General features: G+C 36.0%; 1 protein-coding gene across 1 annotated transcript in view; it reads right to left on the bottom strand.

The window, feature by feature from the left end:
* HDAC9 (histone deacetylase 9) overlaps positions 1-23,079 on the bottom strand; it is a 741,574-nt gene that overhangs the window by 240,563 nt on the left and 477,932 nt on the right. The window contains exons 15-16 of the mRNA XM_032592422.1: positions 19,734-19,854; positions 14,641-14,690 (exon numbers count right to left, since the gene is read on the bottom strand). Coding sequence (XP_032448313.1) covers positions 14,641-14,690; positions 19,734-19,854 — 171 coding nt within the window. The remainder of the gene's footprint in view (positions 1-14,640; positions 14,691-19,733; positions 19,855-23,079) is intronic.

Raw genomic sequence — 23,079 nt, 5'->3', positions numbered from 1 at the left:
CCGATAGACTCCACCAAAAGTCTGCTAGAACTGATACATGAATTCAGCAAAGTTGCAGGATACAAAATCAATGTACAGAAATCAGTTGCATTCTTATACACTAATAATGAAGCAACAGAAAGACAAATAAAGAAACTGATCCCATTCACAATTGCACCAAGGAGCATAAAATACCTAGGGATAAATCTAACCAAAGATGTAAAAAATCTGTATGCTGAAAACTATAGAAAGCTTATGAAGGAAATTGAAGAAGATATAAAGAAATGGAAAAACATTCCATGCTCATGGACTGGAAGAATAAATATTGTCAAAATGTCAATACTACCCAAAGCTATCTACACATTCAATGCAATCCCAATCAAAATTGCACCAGCATTCTTCTCGAAGCTAGAACAAGCAATCCTAAAATTCATATGGAACCACAAAAGGCCCCGAATAGCCAAAGGAATTTTGAAGAGGAAGACCAAAGCAGGAGGCATCACAATCCCAGACTTTAGCCTCTACTACAAAGCTGTCATCATCAAGACAGCATGGTATTGGCACAAAAACAGACACATAGACCAATGGAATAGAATAGAAACCCCAGAACTAGACCCACAGAAGTATGGCCAACTAATCTTTGACAAAGCAGGAAAGAACATCCAATGGAAAAAAGACAGTCTCTTTAACAAATGGTGCTGGGAGAACTGGACAGCAACATGCAGAAGGATGAAACTAGACCACCTTCTCACACCATTCACAAAAATAAACTCAAAATGGATAAAGGACCTGAATGTGAGACAGGAAACCATCAAAACACTAGAGGAGAAAGCAGGAAAAGATCTCTCTGACCTCAGTAATAGCAATTTTTTACTGGACACATCCCCAAAGGCAAGGGAATTAAAAGCAAAAATGAACTACTGGGACCTTATGAAGATAAAAAAGCTTCTGTACAGCAAAGGAAACAACCAACAAAACTAAAAGGCAACCAACGGAATGGGAAAATATATTTGCAAATGACATATCGGAGAAAGGGCTAGTATCCAAAATCTATAAAGAGCTCACCGAACTCCACACCTGAAAAACAAATAACCCAGTGAAGAAATGGGCAGAAAACATGAATAGACATTCTCCAAAGAAGACATCCGGATGGCCAACAGGCACATGAAAAGATGCTCAATGTCACTCCTCATCAGGGAAATACAAATCAAAATCACACTCAGATATCACCTCACGCCAGTCAGTGGCCAAAATGAACAAATCAGGAGACTATAGATGCTGGAGAGGATGTGGAGAAACGGGAACCCTCTTGCACTGTTGGTGGGAATGCAAACTGGTGCAGCCACTCTGGAAAACAGTGTGGAGGTTCCTCAGAAAATTAAAAATAGACCTACCCTATGACCCAGCAGTAGCACTGCTAGGAATTTACCCAAGGGATACAGGAGTACTGATGCATAGGGGCACTTGTACCCCAATGTTTATAACAGCACTCTCAACAATAGCCAAATTGTGGAAAAAGCCTAAACGTCCATCAAGTGATGAATGGATAAAGAAATTGTGGTTTATACACACAATGGAGTACTACGTGGCAATGAGAAAGAATGAAATATGGCTCTTTGTAACAACGTGGATGGAACTGGAGAATGTTATGCTAAGTGAAATAAGCCATGCAGAGAAACACAGATACCATATGTTTTCACTCTTATGTGGATCCTGAGAAACTTAACAGAAACCCATGCGGGAGGGGAAGGAAAAAAAAAGAGCTTAGAGTGGGAGAGAGCCAAAGCATAAGAGACTCCTAAAAACTGAGAACAAACTGAGGGTTGATGGGGGGTGGGAGGGAGGGGACGGTGGGTGATGGGTATTAAGGAGGGCACTTTTGGGATGAGCACTGGGTGTTGTATGGAAACCAATTTGACAATAAATTTCATATATTGAAAAAAATAAAATAAAATAAAAAAATAAACATGAAAAGTTTTTAAATAAAAAAATAAAAAATAAAAGGTTAATCAGGTTTTATAAGTAGATGTTTTTGTTTTGTTTGTTTTGTACGTGTTTCTTTTCTTTCCTCTGGATTTCCTTGCAGTAGGCTAGTTACATGATGTTCCATATATAGAATGACTGTGAAACTTGGAAAACAATCAATAACTTCATGAGATACCTGGGCTATTATTTAGGAATACCCTATATTTATATAGCTACTGGTAAACAATGATTTCTGTTGTTGAAGCTAGCCAGTCTGTGGTGTCTTTATATGGCAGCCTGAGCAGACAAATGCAGATAAGAACTAAAAAAAGATTTTCTATATTGTTTGTTCTATAGATCTCTTCTTAATGATATATGACGAGAACTAGTGTTAAGAGCCATGAGCGCAGTGCTAAGGGTGTATCTTCACACATCTGACACATAATAGATCCTTAATAAATGTGTGCCAAGAGAATCAATTAATGGATGGAAATAAGTCAATTCTATAGTGATATATTTCTTGACAGGGTTTGACTCTGGCTAAAATGTAAAAATAGTTTCCCCATTCAAGTCCTGCATTACATCACTGATTTCGTGAAGAACATGTTTCTTTAGTTAGCACCACACCTAGATCTATAGCTTTCATTTGCTAGCATTAGGTTCCTCCTTTCTCTAGCTTGATAACCAGCAACATCTGGGGTGCCTCTAGGGCCCCCAACCTCTGTCATGGTGTACCCCTACTCATCATAGAACTTCCAGGTCTTAACTATTTGCCCTAAGAAGACAAGACATCCCTGTAAGTCTTTGTCAACCAGATCCCCAGTATCAAGTTAATGGGAGCCTGCTTTATGATCGCTCCAGAAAAACTGATTTTTTAAAGCTATTTTAGGGGTGCCTGGGTGGCTCAGGTCATGATATCATGGTCTGTGAGTTCAAGCCCTACCTCAAGCTCTGCACTGACAGTTCAGAGCCTGCTCCAGATCCTCTTCTTCCTATCTCTACCCCTCCCCCAAACACACCTTCTCACTCTTTCAAAATAAATAAATAAACTTAAAAAAATCTGTTTTAAATTTAGATAAAGTATTACCACATAGTAATACCATATTTGACCCCCAAAGGAGATGATAAAGTATGTTTCATTAATTACCTCTACTTCAGAGATAAAGAAATTGAAGCCTAGAAAAATTAAATTATTTGCCCCTTGGTAGTCACACAGGATCTTATCATTCAAAGTGTGGTTCATGGATCAGCAACACTGACATCATATGGGTAAGAGATGCAGAATTTCAGGCCCCGTCCAGTTCTGTTGAATCAGAGACAATGTGGAGACTTGAATCCAAATGTTCTAATTTCTAAATCAAGTTTCTCTGTGTATCTCATTACAAGGGCTTCTGAAAACAATCTCCATATCCTTCTTACTAGTCTCCCTAAACTGCCACGATTCTAACGGGAGAACATTAGCTGGGTAGTATGTCAGATGGGACCTGAAGGTTTCAGGACTTTGAAGAAGATTTAAAATCATACCTTTGAGGCAGCAGCTTCTTTATTCTTTGCAAAACAAGACCTAATGAGGGCCACCCATCAGAATGCAGTAGGTCCATTCACTACACAGAGTTGCCACTGATAACCTACATCACCATATTTGATCCTCATAATAATGCAATGAGAGAGGCCCAACTGTCTCCATTTTAAAGATGAAGAAATTGTGGCTAAGATAAGTCAAATAACTATAAGATAGAGTTTACATTGCTGATTTCTCTGACTCTAGAGCTAGGTGGAAAGACATACGCCCTAAAGCCATAAAACCACTCAAGGAAGGTTCCGCGTTATTTAGGTAGCAGTACTTCAGAATCTCTTGAAAGCCCTCTGTAATCTGGGCGATTCCTGTAGGAGTATGTTGACAGTCATATTTCTGGGCCAAGGACCTATAGTATTCTTCACTGTATTCTTTGGTTGGCTCTGCAGCCTTTAACAATGGCCTCCTCCCTTCTCCCATGTGATACAATATGCCTGTTCTTTGAATGTATATATTCATTTCATGTTAGATGTTCTGCTGAAATCCTGAGACTTTTGAAATGGAGCTGGGATGGATTTATGATGACAATGTGTGGGTAAACCCACATGCTTTCTCTCTTTTGTTCAACACTAAGAGGAACACATGAATGACAGCCCACTCTCTTGGGATCACTTGTAGGTTATAATGCCCACACCTTAGCTTTTTTAGTCATGGTGAGATGAAAAAGAAATAGAGAAGCTATAGGGAGGACCTTCAGATTCCAAGTAAAACCATGGATATGATGAATGAATACTGTGACCGATATTCCATATGGAAAGAAGGCGTGAACTATTAATGAAGCAGCTGGAAGAGACAAGGGGCATGCCATGTACATTAATGCTCTACCATAACCCCCCTCCCAGTATGATCAACTGCTTTCTGACAGCCCTGACCCTACATGTACAATTTCTAGTCACTCTTCATCTTCACAAAAATATCCCTTTGCTATTTATGTGCCGCTGATGAGAATAAGTATAGGAACATATCTGTTATGGCTGTGCTGCATCTTACGATTCTGATTCTTATTTAAGGTACTGGTGGACTCAAGGATTTCCCAATAATATATGAATTACTTTGGGTTATGTGATCAATCAAAGAATCTCAGAGTCCTTATTGCTATTCATAGTAATCGGCTGGTCAGTCCCACCAAGACTGAATTAGAGATATAGCCAAGTAAGACCATCTCAGTATTTTCCTACTACTTCATTTAATCTGGTGAACACGCTATGGAAAGTATATTTCATAATATGCTAATCCTTGTAAGTACTAGACAGTGCATGTTAGAGCCCTGTTTCTTCCAAGACAGCTTAATAAGATTAACTCTAACTCCATAGGTGTGTAAAATGAGATTCTATCTTACTCATCCCACAGTGGTTTGGTCCAGTTTCAGAGGTTTTTCATTATTTTAGTTCAAATTACAATGCTGTGTATAGGTGCATAATTTTCACCCCAAATTAATGATGCCTGAGAGCATGGATAATACCTTAACAGGAAGTACAATAAAAAAGAAAAGGCTTTCAGCAAAAGAAATAATTGTGCTTTATTATGGCTAGGATTATTCTCATTTGGGAAATGAGTGTTGATAATCATATGAGGTTGAAATTATGGTAAGTTGTGTGTGCACAGTACTGTGGTCAAGAGCTTGGGAATCAGGAGATCTCTACTTCGCCACCTACTAATTGTGTGACTTGAACAAGTTACTCCCTTCTCTGAACCTCAGTTTCCTTTTCTGTAGAGTAGAAAGCCCAAGTTACACCTTTAGTAACAAGACTTCTGGGAATGCTGTGAAGATTAAGACATGAGGTAGGTTATCACTGGAAGCTCCATGTAAAGACAGTGAATCAGTCCAGTTCTACAAGAACCAATAAACAGGTATGTTTTAAAGGGTTCTCTATGGCCCTGCTGGAGAGGTCAGGGCATCTCACCTAATAGATAATCACCTCATCAAGTCAACCTTCTGTACACTATTAGGTTTAAAGTTAAGGGTTATAATTTTACTTAGATGGTTAGAGTACAGCTGTAAACAACTTAGCTGAAATTTTTTGTTGGTTCATCCCATTTAATACTGAAGATATTAAGAGTATCAGCAACAGAAATTTAATAGTAAACATAGCCCTGGAATTCAGACCCCAAAGTTTGTGCTCCCTGTGCTGTATACACACAGCACACAATTGGCAATGAACAAATAGAGAAGTCATCATCCTTTGCTTCATTCACTAACCTAATGGGATCAATAAATCAGTTATCTTGACTCTCACAGCTCAGATATACATCAGCAGGGACCAGCTGGAGACAACTGAGGACACAATACAATAGCATCCATTAAAGAAGCAGCTAAAATGCACATGAAAAACCACTGGGAAATATAATACAAATGTCAGGGCATTTTAAATATACTTGAAAATGGCAGGTGTTAGACTATTGTATCTAATTTGCAGCTGCACAATATGGGAAACTATGTCCAAATAATGTTCCCAGGGACTGGGAACCCCAAAGCACATAATGCTGCTAAGATCTGGAGCTACCCAGATGTCTCACAGCCACAGCCTGGATAATTGTGCCCCTACCTTCAAGATCCTCCAAGGTCAGATCTTAAGAGAGATTTCAGGAACTACAGGGTTGCCTGTAATTGAACTTGCCCCCACCTCCACCACCACTCTTAAATCCAGGAGTCAAAAAAGTAGGCCCTGAACTCTGTGTGTTCAGGACAGAACCCTGTCCCAAGATGGTCACATCTTCATAGGCAGGAGTGAAGATGGGGACCCGGAAACTCTGAGCAGTCTTGACAAGCCTACCCTCATGCTCCCTGTTATCCCTCCTTAATTTAGTCACCACAAGAAGCCAGGACTCCCAGGTCATCTGTCACCCAGAAATGCTGATCTCCAAAAGATAACACTTTCCATTAACCACCAGTTCTGTCCCCAAGCCCCACCAGATTCCATACTGTCTTCCTTCCTTGCTTTCTTTTCTGCAGAATATTCATCATTACACACACATATCTGAACTAATGCATATTTGCTTATCTGTCTCCCCCACCAGGATAGAATTTTTTTCTGTTTTACTCATTGCTGTACTTATAGTTTCTTAGCATATAGTAAGCCCTCAGTACACATTTATTGTGTAAACAAGTGAATAAGTGAGTGAATAAATTCTGCCCGAAGCTGTGAGTATATTACATCTAAAGGCCAATTCGTTTTGTGTATTTGACTTCTTTCTTCTTTACTTGCTTTTAATGGAATAGTGAGCTGATGCTAGAGAGTGCATTCACTTGCTAGCTCTCAAAATGAAGATTTGATGCCTCTAAGAAACCTGAGACAGGAAAGCTGTCTTGCATAAATCTTTCATTAGAAAAATGACTTTGGATTTTGTTCAATTAAGAGACCAGATATTTTGCCTTCAGTCCATATCATCATGGACTCTCAGGTCTTTCTCATAAAGTTGATGAACAGCAATAGAGGAAGCTTAACACAGTGTACAAGCGATAAGCCTAATAAGGGATATGATTGAGAACTGATAAGAAAATAAAAATTTTTAAATAAGAATATGAGGCTAGAGTTGCTCCATACTTAGCACATAGGAGGCTCTCAAAACCTATTTTTTTAATGGATAAATGAATATATGTTGACAAGTCTGAAAGAGGGGCAATAGGTTAATTAAAAAGTCATCTATTTAGTAGCAAAGAATTTCACTACTTTTAGGCCTTGTTTTCATTTCTTTGAATGGCCACACTTCAAAATGGTACAGGATCATTTTAAAGGATATCTACATGTGCCCATAGTAAACATTAATTAGAGGCCATATAAATCACATTAGTTAGAATATGGTAACAAAATAAATTAACCAAATGATTTTGGGTATATATCATTCTCAAATGTATTAGTGTTTTAACAGTCTTCATTAAAAAATGATTCAATGTATGCTTTGTTTATAAGATACTGCTTACTCTTTCAAGTTCTTAATTTTAATTATTCTATATCTTAAGAGAAGACGTTGTACAGTAATAATGATGTTGCTTGCCTATGAGTCAGGAGCTATGGGTTCTACCCAGGAGTGTGGAATGGTTAAGTCCTAGGGACTCTGCCATGAACTGATTGCTATGGCTCATGCATTCAGCAAACTAATTTATTTAAGTTTTGGAATTTGAAATATATTATATGAAAATTTAGAAATTATGCTTTACTAAACTTTCTGTCAAAATACTTAACAAAGAAAAATCCAATAGGCTGTATCAATATTCTGCATTGGACATTAGTTTGTCATAGAGATTAATATTGGGATCAGGATCCAGGGTAGAGATGTGACAAATAAAAATATTAATTAGGTTTTTTCACATCAAAATGAAAAGGTGAGATGGGCCAGGATTTAGGTCTATTTTAAGCTGCACAACATAGAAGCTGACCAAAGATTCCTTTTCTTCTAAGTACTATTTCGTTTGTCAACTCTAAGTGTTCATCTGACCTCAGGCCTTATGTTTTCTTGACAATAGAAGTGGCAACCAATTTATGATTGTATATTTGAATTTATTCAAGTATGTTTTAATTTCTGAGAGCTTTTGTTTCACAGAACCATAAATTTCTTGAATTAGAAGCTTAATGTTCACCAAACCCATTTACCTTTAGGAATAGCATAATCTAAGTTTCAATTTCTTTAGAGAAAATTATTACAGACAAGAGAAAGATTATAGAACGAGAAATTCCAGAAATTGGTATGTTTTCTTCTTCTCTGCTATTGACAGTACTTTGGTTGATTGACAGTGTTGCTCATACAGTTTTTTATAGGTGTTGTGGTCCCAAGAATGTAAAAAACACATGTGTAGGGCTTTGATGATGGCATTTTTAAGCTATCTCATGTTGACAACAGAAGAATTTTAATAGCTTTGTTATATACATGTGTACTTTAAATAGGAAAATGAAATTGGAACTTGAAAATGCATCCTGTTGTGCTTAGCCATAAAGTCAAAGCAATAGAAAGAATTTAATCACAAATGAGATGCTACAGCGAAGTGAATTGAGGAGGAACTTAAGGTTTTCATTTCTAATTGTCCTCTTTCCTGCCATGAACACCAGATACTTAAAGATTATATGCCATTTTACATTTTGTAGTAAACACAGAGTAACATATAGATGTTTATCTCTGTAGGGAATGCCATCTACTTCCCTGAAACTATTATTGAGTATATACAATTAGCATACTCTATGCAATACTGGAAACATCCTTTGTTATTTAGAAGGCATCTCCTAGCTTGCATAATATTTTGCCCCACACCTAGAGCAACATGATCTTTTTGTGGAATCCATAACATGAACCAAAATTCTGAAACAATTTCATTAGGGCAGCTTATCAGTGTTACTTTTTCCAGGTGCCGAGTGGTATTCCTGCTAGTATCATTTGCATCCAGTTTAAAACTAATGAAAATCCAAATGGGAAAGGGGAGATGGGAAAAAGAGAAATCCCAAATCTTAGTGGGTCCTCTTATTATGCTGGAGGGAAGAGGACTGTGATGCCTCTCTGATAGCGGCAGCGGAGGAGATGAAGCACTGATTGCAAGCTACGTTTGAGCTGAACATTAATACAAGGGAAATCAACATAATCCTGATTACCGCATGTGAGAAACAGATGCCACCCCCAACTCTGCAGATGTAAGTGCCCGCTTAGGACAACTGGATGGGAACAGCACATAATGTGTGCACTTACGATAAGGAACATATAAATTTTGGCATAAACATTAGGTGTTGTTGTTGCTTAAGGGAAAAAAATTCCCTCCTAATCAGCAATAGCTTGATGCAATTTTTAATAATATGGTGTGTTATTATTACCTAAACAATTAATGTCTGGACGTGTAGCCCTACCTCATACTCATAACCACCCCCATACACATGCACACACTCATACAAATATATTCATTCCTAATTGTTCTTGAAAATTTATTTACCTTATGACTACTTGAATAGTTTCAACATCACTCTTCTTTCTTTTCTGTTCTGGAAGCCCCCTCCATTGTGTTTCTACAGCACAACATTTGTCCAAATCAGCCCAATGAATAGGCTATGAGCAAATGAGAAAAGTGGCCTTGTCTCATCAGTAACTACATTCCTGCACCTTATCTAATTACTGGCACAAAGTGATTTTTCCTACCCTTTACTCTTCATATGATAGCATTTGTTATGCCTTCTAAAATACTGATTGTGTTTCTAAGAAGACCACTCTGAAGAGCAGGATAAAAATATATTAGTCTAGTATTTCTGTTACGTTGAATTTAACAATCTGTCTATAGGTTTGGTCAGAAAATAAATAATCTCCTGATATTATAACACAATAAAGAAAGTCAGAGAGGTCCTTTAAAAAGACTTGCCACTAGATTTTTTTTTTTACTGTTATTGGGGAAGAACCAATGTAATGTAATAAATGGGTAAAATGATATAAAGATACAAATGTAGTATCAAATTGACTATTTGATACTTTTGAACGTATGTACATATATAATACTTATATATACGTAAATATTATATATCAGGGGGAAGAGCTTAGATTATAACTATGACAGAATGAAAGAGAATTTGAGACATTTCATCCAAACCTGCTTCCTATACAGCAAGTATAGTTAGAACATAAATGAAATGTATGCTGAAAACCTCAGGGCAATGGAAATGAGCCTTAAATTACCTCCCCACAACCACCTAATCCTTCTCCCCATCTCCCCCTCTCCAAATCACACAAATGACATCTCTAACCTCCACAGTGTGTCAGATTTAGGAGTTATCAAATAGAATACGGGCAGAGTAAAAGTTTGTAATAAAAATCCAGCTTTGTGTTCACAGATTGACTGAGTTGCTGCCGGAGAAGGTGCCTTGATAAAACCTCACAGGGCCTCATTTTTGGCACATCTTTGACCAGTTAGGCGGGCCCAGATTCTGCCCATGCTCAGCAATTCCTCATTCCTCCTAGGAAATTGTTCTGCCTCTTCCACAGCTCCTCCTCCTCCAATCAAGGGTCTGACACTGCCCATTGACCACGTTTATTTTTCTGCCTTTTGGCACCAGGAGCCTGTCTGTTGTAGGATAAAAGTGGAATTCTCTGCTGTCTGCAGGGCTTTCCCCAGGGAACAGAGCATGAAACCCAAACTTATATATAAAATCATATCCTGTTTGCAAACATCATATTCCCTTTGCTTCTCACTAATCTGGTCCTGTAAACCCCAGCACAGCTTGAGAGCCCATTCCTCATCTAAACAAATGCCATAAGCCCCTTTATACTTTTACAACCATGTCAAAAAATAATATTGCCTGCCAATAGTGATGTGATTGGAGTTGCCTCCTCCGAGCCATAAAAGAAGTGCAGAGTCTGTTATCAATTTCTCTAAGTGTATCATGGGAATTATGGGTCGATTCAGTTCCAAGTTATAAATGACAACTCAAAAGCCGCAGAAGTGTTTGAAGTTGGGAGCTGATGACGACATTATCATAAAAGCCTGCTCGTCCTTGCTTTTGTGGTTTTTTTGTGGCCTATCAAGTGAAGAGGGAAAAATAAAGCTGAGAAATGATTTCAAGATTTCTTCACACAGCAGCAGGTCAGATGGCTAGAAAAATGATCACTATTTTTAGTGATATACCCTTAGGAGTGAGAACTAAAGTGGTCCTGCACTGGGTTTTATTTTCAGAGTCCCTTAATTATTTATGCCATTATACAATGACCAAGTCCTGCGATTTGGTAAAATGCTCTCTGCAACTGATGCATTTTCTGCAGTGCAATCACATATTAATGAGAAATGAGTCATGCCCTAGTAACTAACAAAATGAGAACCAAACACAAAGAAATTAGAAACCCTTGAGATTGTTGCTCAAAGTGTAATTCTGGAAAATATACCTGAAAGAAACTTAAGTACCATTTGCCCTTTGAGCAACTTAGCCAACACTGTCAAATTTTCATATGCAGAGTATACTTATCATGATGAGCACTGGGTAATGTACTGAATTGTTGAATCACTATATTGTACACCTAAATCTAATAAAATACTGTATTCTAACTATACTGGAATTTTAAAAATTTTAAAAAAGTATTATATACAATTTTAGGGGCAAATTTAATAAGAAGTAGGGATTTTCTGATTTCACAACATCCCAGGTATTCTCCTCAAAATCCAGTCAATCCATTAGCCTTCAGCAGGTATATATTAAAGCCATCTAGTAGCAAGTATATATTCCAGGAACTAGAGTTTCCTTTAACAATTGGGGAGCACTAAGTATTTTAGGATTCAAACTAATGGGTCCATCTTAGATGATCTGAACTAGAAGAGTGCCTTAAGACAGGGCAATTTCAGTGGTTTCCAAGTTCTCTGGGAAGAGAGCTTATGAAGTTGGACCACTCTCGGTTCATACCGGGTATCTTTGTATACTCTGTATGTCTAGAACTATCCCAAAGGTAAAAATTTAGACTGGTAGAAACACAAAGGATTCAGAATTTCTCTTAGGACTTGTATCAAAACCCAAAATCTGAGGGGTAAGGAGGTTTCTGAATGCCTCAGAACACAATTTGGTCTCTGGAAGAAAAAAAAGCCAAATCAAACTAGTTTTTTTTTTTTTTAATTTATTTTTTTTAATGTTTATTCATTTTTGAGAGGAGAGAGACAGAGACAGAGTGTGAGAAGGGGAGGGGCAGAGAGTGAGGGAGACACAGAACCTGAAGCAGGCTCCAGGCTTTGAGCTGCCAGCACAGAGCCTGACGCGGGGCCCAAACCCACAGACTGTGAAATCGTGACCTCAGCAGAAGGCGGACACTCGACCAACTGAGCCAACCAGGCGTCCCAAACTAGTTCTTTACAGTTTCAACATGGACAAGCTTGTGCATGCACATGCATGCATAACACACACGTTCACACTCACCAGTGTGAACCTTCAGAAGACCAATAGGCCAATCTAATAAAGAGAAGTGCCTCTCTCCAGCCCTCTTCAATACTGATGAAGTCAAACTAATCCAGTCTTCCTCCTCCCCTCTGTCTGCCAAAGCTACATTTACCTACCACCACTGCTGTCACCAAGGATTAAGACAGTGTTTGGAAACATTATGAAGGACTTATTTTATGACACTCATTTTGCTTTATGTTGGGCATACAGGGACAAAAGCAGCAGTGACCCTTCATTCCTTGGGCACTTCTAAGAATTTACTAGAACAGTTCGAGCTAAAGAATAAGAAGCTACCTTGGTATGAGTTTAAGCAGTTTGAATAGAGGTACTTTGTGTTCAAGGGATAATATAGTATAGGCACAACCCAAGTCAGACTTGGGAGGTAGATCCTAAGGAGCTGTCCTCATTTCAGCTCTGCGTCATGTATTAAATGTAAAGGAGTGGGAGTTTGATGACCATCACTCTTTTAACAGCTTTGATTTCCTCCCTATCATTGAATCTTCTAAGTAGCCATTAGCTTTGTTTCATTCTTTGCCTCATTTTCAGGTACTCAGTCATTCTCTTAAAATGGGCACTTGGGATGTTAAAAAATAATGACAAAGCCAATGCCATCCGTTGTCAATGAAACCTAATTTAAAAGTCAGTTTATCCTCTGCTTTCTAGAATAATTTTGCAAGTTCCTGGCTTCACAGTGGGTTTGCTAAAAGTAAGGAGGGTTTAATGTAGGATAGTGATTATACTGAGCTCAAGGTCAAAAAGTGAAGCTCACTGGTGAGCTGCCACAAAAGGAACATTACATCAGCCACAGTGCTGCAATGCTAGGCTCCAGGGACTAGCCTACTGAAGACAAACGGCATGGAAAGAACAAATAAGCTCTTTTAGAACTCCTGCACATGGACACGCACATCAACCTCATACTTTTAGACTTTTACCCGTTACTGTGTGACTTCAGGAAAATAAGGTCATTTCTCTGAGCCTTCAGTTTCTCATCTGCAAAATGGTATTAATAACTATTTTACAAAACTGGTATAAACCTGGTATAATGTTAACAAACTATAAATTCCAAGCAGATTTTGGTTCTTGTAGCTGCCATTTATATTTCTGAAGAGGATAGAATCATAGGTGAAGAAACAAAAAGATTATCCTTGTTAAATCTAGAGTCACTAAAATGAAAGAATTAACTGAAAATATGTACGATTTCCCTGTATAAAATTTAGTGATAGTAAAATATTGCCTAAAATATGGCACACACAGTTCTTTCCCTTCAATGTCCAAGAAACTTAATTGACTTAAATTCCTCAGTCCTTGAAACCTGATCTAGAAATATGCTCTCCTAATATGACTTAGTACTTAGTTCTACAAGATGACAACTTGTTACTGGTAAGGGTTAACTGTAAATAGATTGCAGGTTAAAGGATATGTTCTAACCATCCACCAAAACGTAGCATGTTTTCTTCGTATATTTAAACAAATTTGTCCTTGAAATGTCGTATAAATATGCTGGGTCAAAAAAGGCTTTGTTAATTATTGGAGACAACAATGGCCCCAGGGTTCACAAATAAAGTGTGCCACAATGCAAAGCACTTTGTGAAGTCTATGCCATTTTCACCAGGAATATTAGGTATTTGCATACTCAGTATGAGTCTCTTGAAAATTGAATTCTGCTGCAAAACAGTTGAATCCTTTTGTGTTACCTTTTTTCCAGCTACATAAGTCTAGCAAAGCTGGCTTTGTGGATATGCTATCCGTGCAGTCACACAGAACTGTAGATTTAAAAGGCCCCACACTTGGATTAATTCACTGTTGTCAGCATCTTGAAATTCTTAGTAAGTTTTGCACACAGGGATATGCATTTTCATTTGGAATTGAGCCCTATAAATTCTGTAGCCAGTCCTGAAGTTTATAACTTTTACTGAGAAATGGCTTTACCCATAACCACAATGATAAATCAAAGGATTTTTTTTGGTAGTTTATGTTATTTAAAAGCAGCAAACATGGGGCGCCTGGGTGGCGCAGTCGGTTAAGCGTCTGACTTCAGCCAGGTCACGATCTCGCGGTCCATGAGTTCGAGCCCCGCGTCGGGCTCTGGGCTGATGGCTCAGAGCCTGGAGCCTGTTTCCGGTTCTGTGTCTCCCTCTCTCTCTGCCCCTCCCCCATTCATGCTCTGTCTCTCTCTGTCCCCAAAATAAATAAACGTTGAAAAAAAAAATTTTTAAAAGCAGCAAACAAACTCATACTTACCCCAAGTCCACCACAAGGTAATGAAGAAAAGAACTTTTGAGAGGCGTCACCTACACATTAAGAAGACATGAAAAAATATATAAATTGGGAATACAATTATAATTTTAAAAATTTTGGTGTTTAATAACACATGATATGTCACATAGTATTTATCACTTGATTCAGAAGAAAGTAATCAAATTTTAGATATGCAAGAACTCAAAGCAAATGAATATAATTATTATTACATGTAGAGTCTACTGCCCTATGTGAAAACACACACCTATGAAATTTGAGTCTCCAGATTGTTTTGGCTAGCCTACACATCAATTAATATATCATAATATGTTTTTTATTTATAGTTTACTTAAAATAACTAAGCTATTCTGAGTGTATCCCTCTAAAGTGATGTCTTAAGCCAAAGTTTCTGAAATACACTGTCCTTTTCTTAAAAAGTTAAATATTAAAACATCTATTCAAATACACAGACTTATTTTTACTTCAGATATAACTAAGACAAAGTATACTTGTCTAAGTATAAGCCTCTTCAAAATCCAAATTTTTAAAAATAAAAACACTATAAAAAGGATAACCTTGGGGCATCTGGGTGGCTCAGTTGGTAAGCATCTGACTACAGCTCACAGTTTGTGAGTTCGAGCCCTGCATCAGACTCCGTGCATACAGCTCAGAGCCTGGAGCCTCCTTTGGATTCTGTATCTCCCTCTCTCTCTCTCCCTGCTCCTGCTCATGCTCTGTCAGTCTCTCTCTCTCTCTCTCTCAAAAATAAATAAATATTAAAAATTTGTTTAAAAGTAAAAAGGATAACCTTTAGGAGAAATCTATACAATATAAACACATATATATCTTCTTTAAAATATATACCAAAATCTTACCTGTGATTGTCTCTTGGAATTGGTATTTCATGGAATTTTTAATCATTTTGTTCACCTGAATTTTTATTTTCTACATTATCTAGTACATTAATAGAGAAAACAAAAATATTTATTCCCTAAACCTCCTTGCAAAGTAATTAAAGGAAAAGGCAATGGTCATTTCTGTATCATAGTCCAATGGCTCTAAAGTGACTCAGGTCAAAGATGTACTGATCACATGTGAAATTAAAATATATAATATTGTATATTTTAATGTCTGAACTCTTCATTCCACAGTCAGTAAAAAGGGGTAATATTACAATGTACTAAATGTACTAAAGAAAATTTAAAGTAATTTTTAAAAATTATTAAACTCCAAGAGAATAAATGATAAGCTGCTTAAAGAGAATTTTTACTTAGTAATGTTTATAATAATACAAAACAACCAAATAATCAATAATTTAAATTTAGTAATGTATAAAAAATTTTTAATTCACTGAACTGACTGGGTTTATTTTTTAATAATATTATATTGCCTTATTCATGGACTCAGATCTGGCTAGCCACAAGCTAATGAAAACTGGTACTAAGAACGACAGGAATATTAATGCAAAGGAAAACCTTACACTAAAAATGATTGGAGAAAATGTTTTTAAAGTGTCACCTTACACAGTCTAGAGTACTTAAATAGACAAATGGTGCCCATTTTCAAACCTAATCATTTTATAAGCTGTAGATGTCTTTCAAGATACAAAGACTGATAGGTCTGGTTATAATGAACTTTTATTTAAATCCTTCCTCCTAAGTCCAGAACATAACTATCAAAAATAGTAGTATTACTTTAAATCAGAAAATCATACAAGTGAATGAATTTCAATTAAATATGCATGCACATTGACAGACAGCTCCCACCTGCCAATCTGTGGGGTAGGGGGCGGGAAGGGGAGGCTGGGGGAGAAAGAAGGATGTATACAGTGAAAGAAAGGGATAAAGAGAGGGAAGGTATCTTGAGGGTTATAAACTTCTATATATTTGTACATGGCAGCTTCAGTCTGGTCTTGAAGATAGAAGTAAAAAGCCACAAAAATTTAAATTTCATACATACACAAAAAAAGGATGAAAGGTTAAACTTTTTTAAAAAAAAAGAGATTATTCACTTAGAATTTGAATTAAGGAAAACAAGTTAAGTTTCTGGATTCACAAGAAAAACTAAGGTACTTCAAAGTGTCATCAAAGTTGATTTTAGTGCTTAACATTAGATCTAACAATGCAACATCCCTGTTTATCTTTCTTTACTCATGTAGCTGGCATAAAATATTGAAATTGCTTCACTGATCCCTGAGAGGTGTCTATGGAATTCCTCATGTGTATCTAAAACTAACTCTAAAATCATCAATTGTATGAATATTATCTCACATTAAATACTAAAAACTAATAATATGTGGCCAATTTATTTACATTAAAACCATAAAAACTACCAAGATATGGAAGCAGCCCAAGTGTCCATTGATTAGTGAATGGATAAAGAAGATACGGTATATACAGAGAATGGAATATTATTCAGTCATAAAAAGAAACAAATCTTGCCATTCACAATGAAAAGGATGGACTAGAGACTGTAATGCTAAGTGAAATAAGTCAGTCAAAGAAAGACAAATACCATATGATTTCACTCATATGTGGAATTTAAGAAACAAAACAAACAAGCAAAGGGAAAAAGAGAGAGAGAGAAAGACAAACCAAGAAACAGACTTTTAATTATAGAGAACAAACTGATGGTTACCAGAGGGGAGGAGGGTAGGGGAATGGGTTAAATAGATGAGGATTAAGCTGTGATGAACATCAGGTATTGTAATGAACTATTGAATCAATGTATCATACACCTGAACCAAATGTAACACTATATGTTAATGAACTGGAATTAAAATAAAAACTTAAAAAAAAAGCATGGGGATGGGTGCATTCCAGTAAAATTTCACTGATGGACAATGACAAAAAAAGAAAAAGGAAAAGAAAAAAAGAAAACAAACCTGTAAAAACTAAGTTATTGATACTTGGTGTTTTCATGGCATACATCATAGGAAACTCCTTTGTCCAGGTTCTAAATTATAGTTTGGCATTTACTTGTAAATCATTAAATTTTTAAATTATATATATGTCGACTATTTTGAGAAAATCAGTTTTGCTCAAGTGTAAAATTTCATTACAAAAACAGTGGTATTGCCATGTTTCATAAGTAAACCAGTTTGGAATTGCTGAAGTTTATTTCCTCCTTTCTCTTAAGATGTGGAATAATGGGGACGCCTGGGTGGCTCAGTTGGTTAAGTGTCTGACTTCAACTCACGTCATGATTTCAAGGTTCATGAGTTTAAGCCCCATGTTGGGCTCTGTGCTAACAGCTCAGAGCCTGGAGCCTGCTTCAGATTCTGTGTCTCCCTCGCTCTCTGCCTTTCCTCCACTCATACTGTCTCTTTCAAATAAATAAAAACATAAAAGAATTTTTAAAAAGTGGCTGTTCATCAGCTTGATAAAATGTGGAATAACGATTGTTTGAAACACCTCTCAAACGCCTATGTGTAAGTTTATCCCAATTAAATCCAAAGTACCCAGTCATATGCCTTGATTGATTTATCCTTTAGACCATATTTAATTTTTAGACCATATTTAGAATTTTAACAATTAGGAAAGTTTTCTACTGGTTTTCTCTTAACTAAGTTAAACAATTATCAAAATGGACACAGCTTTTTATCTTTAAATACATGAGTATTTTGATCTAATAAAACCATGAAAGTTCAGCTTGCTTCAACTTTGTGGTAAAATAGGTGTGATTATTAAATCATGTTAAAATAAGGACATTTATTATATAGTATCCATAGCAAAAGAAGTACTTTATGTAAAAGATCTGCATGTGCAAATATTGATTCCTTCAAAAGAATTCAGAAAAAAAACATATAGATTATATGTTTCGAGTGACTTGCCTTTATATTAATTATATAACTTCAATTCTACTATACAAAGTATTTCTCATCATCAAATTTTGAATGTTTTCTAAAAATTGAGTAGTCTTTATGCGTTCCCATTTCTGTCAGTTTCTCTCCAAGCTACCACTACCCAGCATGCATGCATTCACATGCTCACACACACTCACCCATATGCCTTTACTTCACAAATTTAGGGGTGCCTGCCATTTGTTTTAAAAGGCAGATTGTAAGCATTATAATGGGTAACTGTTAATTTCCCTTTATAATTGCTTTCTAAGATGCCTGCCTACTACATGGCATATACTTGCTTTTGAATTGCTTAGGACCAGTTAACATAAATCACGTAGAAATTGCATTAAATTAGGTGAAAGAGTCCAATAGTTGGGATCTGACATAATAGGTTTGTTTGAAAGAAAGGGACAAGGAAAAGTCCTAAAATGCCCTTTTAGTTAAAATACTTAAAATATGATCCTTTGGCATACATTGCTATGTCATGTATTATTATTCCACTATAAAAAGTTATTAATAAACGATATAATTAATATTAGTTGCTCCAGCTAAATATGGTTTTGTCACAAACTGTTTTCTGAAATCTTCTGTTTCTATCACTCATATAAAGTTTATGCAAAGCTCCGCAACATAAATTTTATTTTAATATCTAATGGTAAATGTTTGAAAATTATATATTAACTAAAAATTGTGTTTATTAGTTTTACACTTCTGCTATCTACTTAACTATTTAATTCCATAGCTAAGGTATGCATTAAATAGATTATACTAAAATTTAAAATGCAATCTTACAATAAAATGTAATGTTCTAGGTATAGTAATAATGAGTTGTTACAGTGCCTTTTATATGTTAAGGTCAAAGTAAAAAACTAAAAGACACAAAAGAAATTGGAAAGGTGAAGATAAAATTGCATGAAGAATGTGAAAATCCTTATTTCTTTTAGCTTAAAAATGCAGACAAAGCCAACAATGCATGTATTCTTATAAGATAAAACACAGTGAACAAATACTATTCAAATAAAGGTTAATTTAACGTAAACATCATAGAACTTGCACTGTCATTTTTTCTAATGCAAGATTTTCTTAATCTATGCTGGTTTCTATTGTAAAGGACTCATTCCACAGAGCAATGCTGTTGGAAAAGCTGATTTTTTTGTCATACTGCTTGCCAAGTATTTTGAACTGACAACAGCATTGACTAATGATAGTGCTGGAATGTGCTATTCTCAGTAGAATGGAGACCCGTACAGACCTAGGAGTGTTCTGGGGTCCAGCTTCTGTCCATCCAGAGGGTTGGTGCCATACAACAGTGAGTGATGTTCAGAATGAACAAGCTGTATTTCCTCCAGGCTGGCTTTTCGACCTTGAATTCGCTGAAAGAAAATAGCAGAAGCCTACAGTACTCCACTAAAAACATTTATAAAAAAGTAAGACACAAGTCACATTTAAGATGATTAATAATGAACTGAGTTTCATCATGCTGGAATGTGACACTGATTTGCTTAGTGAAGTACCATAATAATATTTGAAAAATGAGTGCATGCAAGGTTCAGAGCCTATGGATTGTTTATGCCTATGCCCAAATGGGCAACTGACATAAAGCATATTGTTCTTTGACATAAAAATAAGTCTATAACAAAGAAATTAAGAGTTAACTCCTTTGTAAAAATATCAGCTTAAAAACAGAGGTTAAAATAAACAAAAAACCCTAAAAAAAAAAAACAACAAAAAACCTAGTGGCTACTGTTTAGCTGAGAGGTGAATTCATTAAAATCTTACTTTACATTCACTTGAAGAAGCTGTTAGAACAATTTCTCTATTGTTTCTTAAAGGACATAGTAATATCAATACATTTTAATGTAATCTATTATCACAAAAATGCTGATCACTTCATGTGTGCACCTCACGGAATCATTAATCTAGATCAATGTTACTCAAAGTATGTCCGATAGGGTAACATTTCAGGAATGGTTTGTGAATAGTGTGTGATGAGGTCTATACAGAAATTCAGAGTAAATATTTAGAAACTTATAGTAATTGAACAAACTATTTTTATATCTATTGAATCTAATAAAATCTTGTCTTCCATTTTTATTTTACTTTTGTAGTAATTTAATGTATTTTATAAAACCATTACTGTGACAGAAGAAGTAAGCAAAAACCAAAACTGCTGTTTAGCCAGAGATAGTCTGACACACTCTCTAGACTCAGTCAATATTTTTATGCACATGCTAGGGAGAGACTTTCATTTCAACAAAGAATGGTGCTTCAACATAGACAAAAGAGCACATTACATGAAACCTCAGGTAGTCAACATACGAAGTATTCTTCTTGGCCACATTTCTCAGTTGACATATCTACAAGTCCAATAAACATCATGCTGGTGTATGAAGTTAATTAGCCTTACTTCTGAAAATTGCTGGGCTTCCCAAAATTACCCAGGCAGTATTAATGTATCACTTAAAATATGTATCACAACAAAGCCCTTGTAATGTAACATATTAGTATAGAACTACAGTGAAATTCAAAGAAAATTTGTTCAGGAAATGCTGTCCTCTCATGTTCCTGACCATGAAATCACCAGGTGACATGAAAACATTGGGAGACAGCAACACCTCTCTGAGGACCAGGACAATTCCATATTCAACCTCCCTAATTTAAGGAAAGGTGGTTGCTGTTGATGTCTAAGGAAGCAGGCTGGGAAAATCTCAAATATGCTGATACTTCCTAGGGGTTTACTGGGTAGAGGGCAGAGCTCTGCTTGTCACAGAAAATAAATCATCATGTCACAGTGAGAGAGGAATGGTGGGAGATCCAAGGAGTAAGAACAAGGTAACAGGAATGATGTAAAACAGAAACTTCTTGACACTGCGCTTGTAATGTGCCAAATAAATAAACAAATGCATATGGAATTTTCTTTGTCATAGCATTGAAATTTCCTGTTTTTGACATCCAATTTACATCTCTAGAAAAAAAATTTTAAATGCTTGAGAGAAATTATTTCTAGATAGGTACTGAATGCTTAAATTAAACCAGGTAGACAACGCTGAAGACAAAGGAAAATTTAATGACGGCCAACTGGTCAGTCATTGCTCTGATCAATAAACAAACATGTTATTGCCCTAGGTGGTTTGCTAGTAAACATTAAATTTGGAAGAGTTTACGGAAGGTCAGAACAACCAAAGAAGAATGGCAAATGATAAGATAAAATAAGCAAGAGAAAGTTCAAAGAAATATTAAAGGTTAACATTTTAACTTTGAGATTTCAGCTGGTGGAAAATCCCCCAAGATAAACAGTGGTAACTCCATGGTCTGAGTCATCTAAAATTGGAATGAGCACAGCACTGGAAACCAGACTGTGGCAACCAGTCTTAGTCTGGCAGAATAATGAACAACGTGAAATGACAGGGCTTCCCAATCTTATTTCTATGAGTCTACGAAATCCACAGCCATTAACATTTCACATGCTGATATATCTTAAACAATGTCAATTCTATAGCTAACAATCAAACCCACATTTTGGCTACTGTCATAAAGCTTCATTGATTTTTTTCCCTTCCTCTTTTTCTATAAAGTTAGTTTTTCAACTCTGAATTGAAGTTCTACCTCTGGCATAACATTAAATACCATTAATAATAAACATATCTTTAGGTTTTTATAAACTAGTCACATATATTTACATACCATACACTTCATGCTTGTCCCAACTCCTTTTTCATTCTCCCACAATCCCACTTACATTCACGTGGAATGCTCAATCACACATTTCAAAAATAATCTGCTAACAAGATTTAATTATTGATGGTAGCCCAAGCGCTGATAAATCATAGGAGGACACCTGCTGAATCTCAGTAATTGTCTTCTGCACTATCAGTTAAGTAACAGTAAGGATAGGGCATCTGATGCAGTCTATTTAACACTGACTTGCTCAAATATTCTGCTCTAGTTTATACTCTTGTCCTACCTCTTACTATTAAAATGTAATGTAGCTCCTAAGTTTTCACTTCTATTTCTTTCCGGCCCCCTTTCTCTGCTCCCTTATGAATTCAAAAAAAGTATTTTATACTGACTTCAAAAAAGTATTTTACACTGGTTCTTTTTATTATTATAGAATATATTTCTTAAAAAATAATTACACTAAATATAAGGAAGTACTTATTCTTAATAATCACCTTCTGCTCCTATGGATGCCAGACAAAATCTACAAACAAGATATACATGTTTCTACAGAAAGGGAGCAGTAAAAACCAACTCATTATGAAAAATGTTTCTACCTGGAAAAGTGATCTGGAGAAAGCATGTTTTGAGATTTATATCTCACAGGGGCACTGCTGTGGGAACTTGGTGGATGACTAAGCTAAAAATTCTGAAATTCCTTCTTTCTTAACACATAGGATCTCCTGGAGTAGTTCCATTTTGCCTCACTTTTATCAGATGTCTTAAATTTGTCATATTTAACTTTTTCTCTCAAATTGAGGCTTCCAACAATTCTCATTTCTGGCATTATCATCAGTAATTTATTATGTGATGTGTTTATGCTTAAATATAGATATTTTCATTTAAGCCCTTCCCATATTTTCTACTTCCTGTGTAGCCTT

Source organism: Lynx canadensis, chromosome A2 (assembly GCF_007474595.2).
Source record: "Lynx canadensis isolate LIC74 chromosome A2, mLynCan4.pri.v2, whole genome shotgun sequence".
NCBI lineage: Eukaryota > Metazoa > Chordata > Mammalia > Carnivora > Felidae > Lynx > Lynx canadensis.
The sequence above is the reverse complement of the archived record's forward strand: the minus strand, read 5'-3'. Positions and strand labels throughout refer to the sequence as shown.